At 45.1% G+C, this 12865-nt stretch overlaps 1 protein-coding gene across 5 annotated transcripts in view; it reads left to right on the forward strand.

Moving 5' to 3' along the window:
• The window catches only part of PTPRG (protein tyrosine phosphatase receptor type G), a 687787-nt gene that overhangs the window by 606914 nt on the left and 68008 nt on the right, over window positions 1–12865 (forward strand). For 4 of the 5 annotated variants that reach the window (XM_087431273.1, XM_004419875.3, XM_004419876.3 and 1 more), the window contains one exon: window positions 116–248. In XM_087431273.1, coding sequence (XP_087287399.1) covers window positions 116–248 — 133 coding nt within the window. The remainder of the gene's footprint in view (window positions 1–115; window positions 249–12865) is intronic. The other variant, XM_014793421.2, reaches the window with a different exon arrangement.

Here is a 12865-nt window from a genome sequence, read left to right on the forward strand (position 1 = left end):
CGGGCAGCCCAGTTCTCCGGAAAGCACCCAAAACTGGAGCAGAACTCTGCATCACACTCTGGCTCCCGGGCTCCGCTAACCTCGGTCCTCTAACTGGCATGGTTTCTCTTTGCAGCAGAAAAGAACACCTCTGGGATGATAAGCCGCCCTTCTCCAGGGAGGATGGAGTGGATCATCCCTCTGATTGTGGTATCAGCCTTGACCTTCGTGTGCCTCATCCTTCTCATTGCTGTGCTAGTTTACTGGAGGTGAGTAAGCCGAACGGCACCTACAGAGGTGATATGAGGGCCAGGTTCTCCTGTAAGCTCGCTGCCCTGGGAGGGGGCCAGCCCTTAGGGAGGGGAAGCCCATGGCCTCTTTTTTTGTTCAGAAAGTTAAGGCAGCTGTTTCTAGTGTCACCACGTGGGAGACCCCCTTGTCTTGGGAAGAAGCCAGTGGGCTGGAGCCACTGCTGAGATCAAGGCCCTTATGATGAGCTTCTGGGATTTCATACTAAAGAGGCTTTTGTTTAGGAATCAGGGAGATCCAGGTTCAAATCTCAGCCCTGCTACTTGCCAGAGTCAAATGTCATTTCCACTTTGAGCTTTAGTTTCTAAACCTGCGAAATGAATTAATAAGTTTCATAGCATTTCCAGTTTCTCTGAGATGGTGCTTCACTTTGTTGTATCCACATAACTCCTGTTTTCCTTAAATTTTTTATAGCCTTTTGCTGAAAATAGGGTGATAGGAAAACATTTAGCATATTATGTGGCATTTGATACATGTAAGATGAAAATGGCTGACTGTAAGCCATCCTTATACTATCATTGTCCTTGAACTGGTTCTCACTGCTTCCCAGGGGAAGCCTGCCTGCAGCTTCTGGCTGGAAGCCCTGGGTTTTCTCAGCTGCTCTCAGCCAGTTGAACTGAGTGGGGCAGGCTGACCCCCTTGGTTGGCCTGGTTGCTTTCGCCTCTCAGTCTAACGTAGGAGGCTTCTGCCCTTTATCTAAAAAGCTTCATCAGTGGTAAACGGGTATCAGATTTCCATCCCTGCCTCCCTTGTTTCCATTCATTCAATTAATTTTGATCCCCTATTGGGTGCCAGGCCCTCTTCTAGGTGCTGGTGATACAAAAGTGAGCAAAGTAGACAAAAATCCTTGCTCTCCTGGAGCTTAGATTTTGGTGGGGCAGACAGGCAATAAAGAAGGCAAATAAGTAAAATATATAATGCGTAAGATGGTGTTAAGTGTGTCATGGAGACAACTAAATCTGGAAAGGGAGGGGCATGCTGGGGCTTAGGGGTGAACGTTGAGACTGGTTAAGGAATGCCTACCTGACAAATGATATTTGAGCAAAGACCTAAAGGAGGAGGGGGTCACATGGGCTCCATCTGGGGCAAGTTCCAAGCAGAGGACACGGCACATGCAAAGGCCCTGAGGCAGGAGCATGCCTGGCATGTTCTAGGAACAGCCAAGAAGTCACTGTGGCTAGAGCAGGTGAGTATGGGCAAGAGCGATAGGAGAGGGTGTCGGGAAGAAACAGGGTGGAGGGGAGTCAGGTCATGTACAACCTTGTGAGCCATTGAAACACATTGCCTTTTACTCTGGGATAAGTAGGGTTTGTTACAGAAGAGCGTTGTAAGATGACTTCAGGATTACTTGGCTGCTGTGTTGCAAAGAAGCTGAAGAGGAGCAGGGGCAGAAGCAGAGCGACCAGCTGGGAGACTACTGAACTAGTCCCAGAAGGTCATGATGGTGGCTCAGATGAGGGTAGCAGTGCAGGTGGTGGGAATTGATTGGATACAGAAATATTTTGAAGGTGGGATCAGCAGAATCTGCTGACAGATTGGTGTGTGTCCTTGGGTCTGTTCTCAATTGGGTGGAACAAGGGAGTAAGGAACGGGTCACCTCAGGCTTCCCCAGGCGTCTAACTAGAGCACTGTTAGTGCTACAGACCAGCTAGATTATGAATTACATTGTGTTTTGGAGTGGGCCTAGGAACACTAGACTCACCTCCATGTCATCCCTTCTCCAGAACAAAGCAGTTTGCAAACATATTTGTCTGGAGCCCTTGGTAAATTGGAGGCTGCCTGACGTGGTTTTCACTGAGCTGTTAGAAGTAAGAAAAGGTCTGCATACCCATCTCTTGGCTCTGCTCCGGGCTGTGTGGTTTTAGTTGCAGGCTTCCCACACAGGAGCAGAGAGGGCCCACAGCTGCCCCAGGCTGGGTGAACCTAGTTTAGCAGCCCCAGCGTGAAACAGTTCCTGTTCCAAGCAGTTCTAGCAAAAACCTCAGGATTATGTGTGATTGACCCACCCCAGTCCTCTGCCCACCCGAGAATGGATCACTGTGACCAAGGAAGACCGTGGAGCACGTGGCCAAGCAGACGTGGATACCAGCTGGGCCAAAAGGCACGTGTTGACTGCAGGCTGCTTGTAGGAAAGGGCTGGGTTGTGTAGTAAAGAGGCTTGAAGATCCTCCCATTCAAGATGTATTTTCTCATTAGAAATGAGAACTGTTTATACTTTTGAAAAACTCAGTGAGTCCAAATGAAAAATATATATTGAATAATAGATTTACATTTCATGTTTAAAATATATAATGTTATATATATGTATATATGTACAGTATGTATATATTCAAAGCTTGATTTAAGTAACCAGAGCTCTAAACTTCATCCAGTAAACTCTGCCTATGAACTTTTACCAAATTCCTTATGCCAGTACACAAAAGTGAGTATGAAGGAAAAAATTCTTACAGAGCAAGGAAAGCAAAATTGAATTAGCATGAGGACAGATGAGTTGGCTAAGCATGAGAACAGCCTAGAGGGGACTAGGACCTTTTTTCTCTCCAACTTTTTTTTTATTATTCATATGAAAGGAGGAAGCATTGGGGAGCTCACACAGAAAATTGGTAAATTCAGAAGAGACGTGTATTTCCCTTTGGCGATGCAGTTTTGAAGCTGGGACAACAGTGCTTCCCTTCCGCCTTTTGAGGCACAGTGAGAGCGGAGGATGGGCAAACAGACTTGACATAAGTGGAGCACTGAGGCAGATCAAAACCTTCTGGATCGTTTCCTCAGGTGGCAGGCCTGGCACCCGGGGGTTCAAACCAGCTTGCTGTGGTGGCAGTTTCTACAGCCAAGGACTGACCCTTCGCAGCTATTGTTCTGATTTCTGAGTGTGTTCACTTACAGTTGTTTTCGCTGCAGCTTAGTGGGTTCATGAAATAGCAGAAAATGAAACCTGAGGTCTCTGAATTCTGTGTCTCCACTGGCGTCCCATGGTACGATGATGTTAGTGCTTGCTGAAGTTCACCGAGTCCTTTCTTCGTACCAGTCACTTTGCCAGGTGCTTGGGTGGCACCATCAGATATGATTCTTAAAACAGATCTGTATGGTAGGTACTATTACTATGCCCATTTTAAAAGTGAGGGACAGGGGCCGGCCCCGTGGCTTAGCGGTTAAGTGCACGTGCTCCGCTACTGGCGGCCCGGGTTTGGATCCTGGGTGCGCACCAACGCACCGCTTGTCCGGCCGTGCTGAGGCTGCTTCCCACATACAGCAACTAGAAGGATGTGCAATTATGACATACAACTATCTACTGGGGCTTTGGGGAAAAAAAGGGAAAAAAACAAGGAGGAGGATTGGCAATAGATGTTAGCTCAGGGCCAGTCTTCCTCAGCAAAAACGAGGAGGATTGGCATGGATGTTAGCTCAGGCCTGAACTTATGGAGGTCAAATGACTTGCCCAGAGCCCTGCAGTAAGTGGTGGGCCCTGGTTTTGAACACAGGACATCTTCACTCTAGAATCCCATAACCTTATTTCACCACTAAGATGTATGTCTCCCATCTGTGTATTGTGAAGGCTGAACATGACTGACATCCAGCTAAGTCACATGGAGTTGGGATTAGTGGGCTCATTGTGCCAACGCCTTCCAGTTAGATTCACCTGCTTTCTTTGACCAGAGAAGGGAGAAGGAAGTAACGTTTGTTGAATGCCTACTGTGGGCTGAGCAGTGTGCAATATTCTCGTCCACTGTGTTGGTCAGAACCACTTCTGTCGCAGTTGACAAAAGTCGACTTCAAACTGCCTTAAGCACAAGAAGGAAAAAAAAAAGTTTAACTCATGGAATTGAAAAGCTCAGGAGCATTAGGCCCAGTTGGATTTGGAAGATGGAACCAGGACAACAGGCCTTGGCTTGTTTTGTGTGTCGCTGTGTTCTCTCTCTGTCTCTGGGATCTGCTCTCTGTAAGGTCTTTTCTCTTAGGCAGGCCCTTGGACTGTTTCCACATGGTGCCCTCTGGTCCGTGTTAGATTTGCTTACCCCCATCCCAGTGGAAAGGGAATTTCTCTTCTCTAACAGTTCCACTTCAGTCCCAAGATGCTGTCTTTTAGGACGGACTCAGGTCATTTGTCTATCCCCAGAGCCTTCTCGTGGCCGGAGAGATGGAAGACTCTTGTCAGGTCTGAGTCTTAATATTTAACCCTGGGGCCCGTAAGTGAAGCCATTGCCATCAAAAACATATGCCCTGAAGCTGGACAAGGGGTGGTTTCCTAGAGGACCATCAAGGCCCGTAAAGGTGACTGGACGCAGGTACCAGGCAGACAGAAGTGGCCGGTGTCACCTCCAAAAGAAGCTGGGAAATTGGAATCAGGAGTGGGGGGATTTCCACGAGGAAGAGGGAATTCAGGCGTGGACAGCAGGGGAAATACACATGTGAACAGTGGGGAAGAAACAAGGTGGACGTGGAGCTCAGGGCGGCCAGCCTCAGGTTCTCAATGAGGACTCTGGTGTCATGTGTGCGTGTGCCATGGACTGGAAAAATAGGGGCCACTTTCAATCCCATCCCAGCTGCGGGATTATTAGAGAGTGCATACTTCAGTTTAGAAGTGTTCTGTTAGTTAAGAAGTCGCACAGCTATTTCTACCATCCTATGGGCAGTGGACCCACTTGCAGCTTCCTGCTAGTCATGCAGTGCGTATGGAGTACCTGCCATACCTGGTGCTGGGCCTGATGGTTCAGGGGTGATGCCTTTCCCCCAAGGTCCTTGCAGTCCAATGGGAGAGGCAGACAGGTAAATATAATAGAGTTTGGAGAGTGTTTGGAGGAGTAAGTCCAAGTTGCTGTGACAGCACACAGGCAGGGCTTCAGCCGGGGCTGGGAAAAGGGATGTGGTCAGGGAAAGTTCCCTAGAGTCACTGATGCCCAAGCTGGGTCTTGAAGCACAAACAGCTATAAGCCAGCGAAGAGGATATAGAGGCATGGGGCTGGAGAGAGAGAACCTGGCCTGTTATAAGCAGCTACCTGTGGTTCAGTGTTGCTGGAACAAAGTATGAGGACAGCAAGAGCCCAATGAGGAAGGCCATGGATGCCACGTGAAGGGATTTGTGCCTTGTCCTGAGCATGATGGGAAGGCGTGAAGGAGCCGTAGCCGCAGGAGAGCAAGATGAGAAAGAGGCAGTACTGTGTAGTGGTGACGTAGGAGCGTGGGCCCAGAGGCACACAGCCTGGATTGGGAGCCAGGCTTCACCACTCACTCACTCTCTGTGTCACCTTGGAGCATGTATTCTTAATGAGGTATGATCATCCCCAAGCGGGGGAAAATGGGTTCTTGGGAAGTGAATAAAGCACAGGTATACTTTTAGTACATACACAGATATACAATTTGTATTAAAATTTCATTGGGAGTGGGCAATTAAGGAAAAAATGTCCATCAAGACCCCTTAGGGGAGATGCTAATGAAACAAACGTTGAGAAACACTGCATTACACAAGACTACTACCTTCAGTTTCCTCGTCTGTAAAATAGAGTTAAGAAATGTGCCATTGGGTTCACGGGAGGGTTAAGTGTGAGCTGTGGGAAATGCTTATCCCAGTGCCTGGCACGTGGTGAATGTGCAGTGGTCATTGTTGTATTATCCCTGACCTTAGAGAAAAAGACAGATTTAATTCTGAGTCCTGGTGTGCCTAAAAAGAGTTGTTGTTCTTTAATAAAGAAAATCAGGGGCTGGCCTAGTGGCTCAAGCGGGTAAGTGCACGCGCTCCACTTTGGCGGCCCGGGGCTCGTGGGTTTGGATCCTGGGAGCGCACCGACGCACTGCTTGTCACACCATGCTGTGGCGGCGTCCCATATAAAGTAGAGGAAGATGGGCACGGATGTTAGCCCAGGGCCAATCTTCCTCACAGAAAAAAAAAGAAAGAAAATCAGATTTGCAGATCTAAATGAATATTGTCCCTTAAATGTAAGCACATTGTAAAGCTGTACACAATTTCCAGTCGTATATCTATTGCTTAAAAACATTGCTTGAAAATAACTTTCGGACTTTCCTTCTAGAGTTCATTCTTTTGAACAGTCTCAGTTGTGCAAAGTATTTATCCTAGAAACAGCTAAAAGTCATCTGTATGGAGCTAAATATAGTATAAATATAGGTGAACCAACTGAGCAGAACCACTTTGGGCCAAAAAAGGAAAGGGTGACTATAAAGTTAATGAAATTGGTTTGGGTGATGCTCCTAATGGGCTTAAAGGCAATTCCAGAGGAGCACATCCCTAAGTAACTAGGTTAAAGACGTGGCCCACCCAGCCTGCCCCCAGCTCCTTCCCGAAACAACTTTGAAGCCCAGTGGTCAGCTTCATTAATGCAGGGTTGGCTGTATTAGAGTCAGGTTCACTAGCTGCTGCAGCTGATAGATCTCAACACCCCAGTGGCCTAACAATGCAAAGTTTATTTCTTACCCACGTGAAGTCTGACAGAATTGAGCAGCCATCCTCCACGCATGGCTTCTCTTTCTGGAACATGTGTTGCCCAAGTTGCTGCAGCAGGGATAAAAAAATGGAGGAGGCACCCAGCACTCAACTGCATGGCCGGGAAGTGTAATCCTTCACTCCCATTTGTTCCGCATTGACCAGAGATGGTCACACCGCCCCAAGGATACAGGATAAGTTGGGGAGCACATGAGTATTCCGTGAGCACTGCCAGAAGTGTCCTTAAATATTTAGACCCATTGGCCTCATTGGGTTAAGAATATGTCTCCCAATTTTGGAGGATTTTGGAGAATTTTGAAGAAAGGGACAATTTTGGAGGCCGATCAGTCTCATTACTTCACATTTGGCCAAAATTAAAAAATACAGGTAGAGACCTCGGATTTTTTTTGTCAACTGAAGGATATACAGAGGCCCACTGGGGACTATTTGAGCAGAATTTTTACAGGCAGCAACACAGATTTGTGGAAGAAATTTATTTTAAAATATTGTTAGCTGAGATGTTATAGGTAGGATGCAACATTTCTTGCTTAAATGCTCCTGGCAAAGGTCTACCTTGAAGAGATGTAGGAACTAAAATCCATAACAGTGCAGAAGTTGCTATGAAGCTAGGAAGAATTCCATGCAATGTGGTTTTGGACAAGGTCAGGGTTGTGGGGCAACTAATAAAGATAAAATCAACTAACAGTTGTAGCTTGCCTCCTTTTGCAGATGGCACCCTGTGTGTGCCTTTTAAATATTGCGATCTGTGTCCACCATGCAATGGTTCAGAGCTGTAATCGTTTCTATTGAAATGAAGGAGAAGGAATCAATTCCGTAGTTTTTGAAGTGTGCTGTTTTGGCCTTACTACTCAAGATGGTAACAAAACCCACCTTTTGAATTACTACAGTCAGTGCGTTCCAAGAGCTCTGGATCCCCTGCCTTTCCAAGACAAGCTGTTTATATGGCACTAATGTGCTGGAGCATTGGAAGAGCACAGCTGCTGCCGCTCAGAGAGAAGAGGAAATTTGTTGGAAGCTTTCTTTTTGATTTGCATAATTTGAGGTAGATGCTGGGAGAAAAGCTATGTGCAGAGTGTCCAGTCAGTGTGCTAGGGCATGCAACTTGTTTATTTATTAACTTGTTCCGTAGAATAGCTTAGCTACTGTGAGCAAGACATTAGCGTCCACTTCGAATTGTGCATATTGCAAAGATATTTTTAATTTGTCTTTTTCTGTAATCTTGAGGAAGATTGCCTTGAAGGGTAGCTCTTCTCTCTCTGAGCAGTTTCACCCCTGAAATGGCTTCATATATCTTAAGGCCTATATAGCCAAGAATCTTTTATTGAATATTCATCATACCAGACATGTGCTAAGCAGATTACATCCCCTCCTAATCAGCTTACAGATCCTAGGAATTATTACACCCATTTTGCAGATCAGAAAACTGAAGCTTAGTAAGATCAGGTGACATGTTTAAGTCATAATGTTAATTAATCTTTGGTGGATCCTGGATTTGAACCCAGCCAATTTGACTTCATAGCTCAATGTCTTAGCCATTACATTATTTTGCCTAGATGAGGAGTAGCATGCCTGGAGGCATTTACTTCCTTCCACAGCCTCTTTTTATAGTGCGTGTTTATGTGTAGAAAAGATCCTATGGTTTGGATTTGCCAAAATCACGTGGAGAAAATTTGACCAACTATATTTTCAGGTGTTCTAAAAGCTGAATAGATTTTGATGTTGAATACTATAACCTATTTGTTGTGTGGTAGTTCCAGCTAATCAGTGCTATATTACCTTGATGACAAATTGAGCATCTTATTGACCATAATTCTAGCTTAGAAAAGAACTTTCTGGAAGCACAGAGCAGCATTTCTTCTCAGATTCAGATAGGGCTGAGCCAACTAACTACACAGATTCTGGAATGGAAAACTGTAAAATCTAATGGGAATTGTAACATCTGACCCAGGTTTGTGAAAGTTTGGGATTAGAAGAATTCCACGCTCTGATCTGAGAAATTCGTGTCTCTCTTCAGCACATGACCGAGCCATCTGTGAATTCTGTGGTAAATCAGTCAACAGCAATTGAGCCTCATATGCAGATAGAGAAAAAGTCTCTCTTTTACTCTCATCTTTAGACTTTCAGAAATTTTGCCATGTGTTGGTGCCTCCTCATTAAGAATGCTGTTCACGAAAACAAGTGAGTTTTGTTGACATTGCAATGGTTTTTCTTCCTGGATGTTCAGTGGGAGACAGTGTAATAAATAGGAAGGGATGCAAACCACAAATGTGTGGGGGCTTGTGTTAGCATAGTGGAGGCTCTGGCAAACAAGCAGATGCATGTGAAAGTCAAGTGTGGGCATGTGCTGACACCCCTCTCTCATTCACGGAATGACTGACCACATGTGCCCCAGTGGAATGTGGATCCCTCCTGTATTCCCGCAGTGGCAACAATGACACTCAGAGCTGCTGAGAGCCCCGGCGCACGCGCTCCGCCCATCTGCTCTAGCAGCCAATGCTTCCAAGTTGACTCGCTGATGACTGGATTCAGTTTAGCTGTTTGTCCCTCTTCCATCCCAGCAGAGTCACAGGGAGACGGGTGCGAAAGGAATGATTTCTGCCATGTGTGTGACTGTGAACGGACAGCAAAGGAGAAACACGGCCAATAACAACAACCCATAACGGTTGGGTTAATACAAAGCAAACGTTACAGCATTTAATCCTCACAGCAGCCATGTGGGTAGCCAAGGTGTCAGGCACTGCTCACCTTCTTCTCAAGGGAGGAGACAGTTTCCAGAAGGAGAATGACTTGCCTAAGATCACATGGCCTATTTTGGAGTTACTCACACTTAGAGTTTGGTTTTGTTGACCTAAGACCCTTTACGGCTGGCCCATTTATTCCTTCCTTTGTTCAAAGACATTTTCTAAGCGTCTAGTTTGTGCCGGGCACTGGGGATTCAGTGAGGAGATGGAGCTCCTGTCTTCAAGGAACTTGTAGGTTAATGGAGGAGATGAGCAGATAAAGGTTATCTCAAATAGAGGTCAAATATGGTGACCTTCAGATCTGTTTTATATAGCTGACATTGTTTTTAAAAATCTGAATTAGTTTGAAAATAGGAAGATTTTATTTAAAACCCTAGCTGTCTGGGTTCTCATGATAAATAGGGAGATCTGGCAGCATCGTTCGCTCATTCCCTCATTCCCTTGTGGCACCCGTAGGCTGGACAGAACTAACGTTCTTCCTCAGCCCCCACCAGCAGTTCCTTGACTGGCCCCTGTGGAGGTTGAATGTGTCTCAGAGTTGCAGTGGTGATGAGGGGAGGCCATGCTCTGGGAGGAACTTGACCTCCACCAGCCTGGGGCAGGAGGGAGACAGAGCCAGGGAAGGCTTCGTGGAGGAGAGGATGTTTAGCTGTGATTTTCACAGAACAGAGAAAAGGGACAAATGCCCGGGGCAGAGAGCACTGTGTCAGAGCTGACCGAGAAGCACTACTCGGTCATTGTGTGTTCAGTACTGCCAGAGTGAAAACGCCCTCAAACTGCCCTTCTTCTATGCAAAATAAAGTCCACTTTCATGGGTAGAATCAGATATTTTTCCAGGAGATCTGGCATGTACAAAGGCCCTGGGTCAGTCAAGCTGCTCTTGTGTGGCTCAAGTGAGAGAAGGAATGAGAATCAAAAGGTAGGTTTATATACAACTTTTCTCAAGTCTAGAAAAATCCAAGCTTCCAAGTCATACTTTTTGGAAATATGTGTGATCACCTTTATCTTTTCTGCAAACAGACCACTCCCGGAACCACCCATATTCCAGGCATCATTTTTTCTTTTAAAACTGATGACTGCCCATATCGTCATCTCTTTCTGGAACCTGGTATCTGTGGCCATATTTCAAGAATTTTTTTAAATCATTAGGAATAATTTTTACAGTTCAGCTCTTCAAAGCCTGACAATGTGTCAAGCCAGTGGGGATAGAGCTAAAGCACATTTTACGATGCCAAAATGTGGCTTGCCTCAGAGGGTTTGAGTTTCTGATGACACTATGGTGTTAAACTGTCTTGCTCTGAGACGCTAAAAGCATGGGGGTGGGGAGCCTTTTGAGGTCCCCAGCTGCTCCTAGAGGTGGACACCTCTTTTTTTTTTTTTCTTTCTCTGCAGCTGTGTGCAGGGAGATCTGGGTCATGTGGCAGCTAATGCTGCCGATTCCATGCAACTTTTTGCTCAATAACTGTTTCCCAAATGGCTACTCGGGGGGCCTTTCAGAATTCACGAGAACCGTCAGTTGTTATAGTAACCGGCCCCCTGCTGTCGAGTTGGCCCTGAGATGCCAGTCAAAGCTCTTGGAACAGGCTAACACGCAGTCATTAGACAAAAGCAGGGAGAGATTCACTGCTAAAGGTTGCCATTTAAACATACTCCATGATACTTAAAAGACCAGACTGATCCTGTTAAGGAAGAAGAGGATTGATACATTTTTAGACCAAGCTCGCTTTTCAGGAAAGGGAAACTCCTTCTGTGTCCAGTCTATTCTGCATAACCAACACCTTTCTTCGGATTTCTTAGAATTAAATGTCCTCTCTCCCAGAGTTGATTGTGTCTGTTCCGTTGGCTTGCTCAGGTGGCTTCCTTGATTATTCGAGATATTAGTTATTGGTTTTATGGCATTTGCTTCCCAGCAAAGTGTTGTCAGTTTACGGGTGGTAGTTTTAAGCGCTTGTGATTGTGTGTGAGGAAAAACTGCGGAGATAGCCGGCTCGGCTCCAAAATTCCCGAAGGAGTGAATCTGGCAGAATTCAGAGTAGGGCTAAGGGTTGAGAAGAAGTCTAAATATTTTAGGAAGCTGCAAATTTCAAGTTTTTATGAAAATTTACAAAAACACTCCAACATACTCGTGATTTCCTCAGATTAATGTTCGTAGCCACAGAGTATGTTGGTGATGTTTTGAGGACAGTTGTTGTAGTTCCAGAATGTACTCAATAGAGGGAGACAAGAAGTTCTGAATTACAGCACACTCCTCCTCACTCCTCCCCCCCCCCACACACTTTGAAATCATATTCTCAAGTTCTGACTTTTCCAAATTTTGGTTCCTTTGCCAAGCAGTTTTACCCAATGTGGAATCTAATAATCATCAAAATAAATGAAAGCTTGTATTAAAGGAGAAGAAAAATCTAACACTTAAGAATCAGAGGATGTTCATTCCTAGAACTAAAAAGCCACCAAGTGAATCAGAAATTAACATCTTTGGAATTACATACCTGAATCCAGATTTCTGAATGGCATTCAACAGAGCTTCTATAAGAGAACTTCCGTATATCCAAGTTTGTCTTTGCTGTTTTATCAACAGAGTTTGGAAAGAATAGGAATCATTTCAGTGTGAAATCCTATAGCCCAAGTGGTTTGAGGATTAAATATAATTAAACACTTTCAAGTGTTCTTGTGTGACAGAAGTGCGTCTTTCAAATACTATAGCCACATCTCAGATGCTATGGTTCTTTAAGTTTTAAAGGGAAACTAAATATTAGACTTAGTTTATAGTAATAACTTGCCAACTACTACCCTCACCTTCTCTTGAGTGCCTCTCCTGTGTATTCCATAATCTGTTTTGTGAATCAATGAATTGTCCAGAGATGAGAGGAAGGCACAGGGAAAAGACAAAACCCCAGATTTATCTAACAGCACCAAATTCAGAGAAATTTGTGGCAGAAGGGGGTTCAAATGGTATCCGGTAGATTTCTGCCAAGTTCTATTTATTCTAATGGTATTTTAAGCGATCCTGTTCGTCAGGGCATTGTGTCAAAGGTGGAAGGATAGGTGTATGAATGAGAAGGGTCCTCACACGGTTTGTGGTATCCTTACCTGCTGTCAATAGCAGAAGTAATACAGGGTTCTAGTATGTTCTAATATGTAAAGACAGCTTTTTAAGAGCAAAGTTCCCATTTCATATTTCTTATCTCAATGTAAAAAGCTTTAATAAACCCAGCCACCTTTGCGTGTTAGCTTTCTCTTTTGAAAATGTCCCAAATGAGGCCTGATGATGGGGTGTGTCTGTGTTAGATGGGAAGGGAGGGTATTTGTGTGGAACTCTTGGTGGCCAATTGAAAGTACTGTCTTCTACACCTGTTCTCTTTTGTTTTTTGTCCGTTT

Source organism: Ceratotherium simum, chromosome 5 (genome assembly GCF_057802395.1).
Source record: "Ceratotherium simum simum isolate JZ-2026a chromosome 5, ASM5780239v1, whole genome shotgun sequence".
NCBI classification, from domain to species: Eukaryota; Metazoa; Chordata; class Mammalia; order Perissodactyla; family Rhinocerotidae; genus Ceratotherium; species Ceratotherium simum.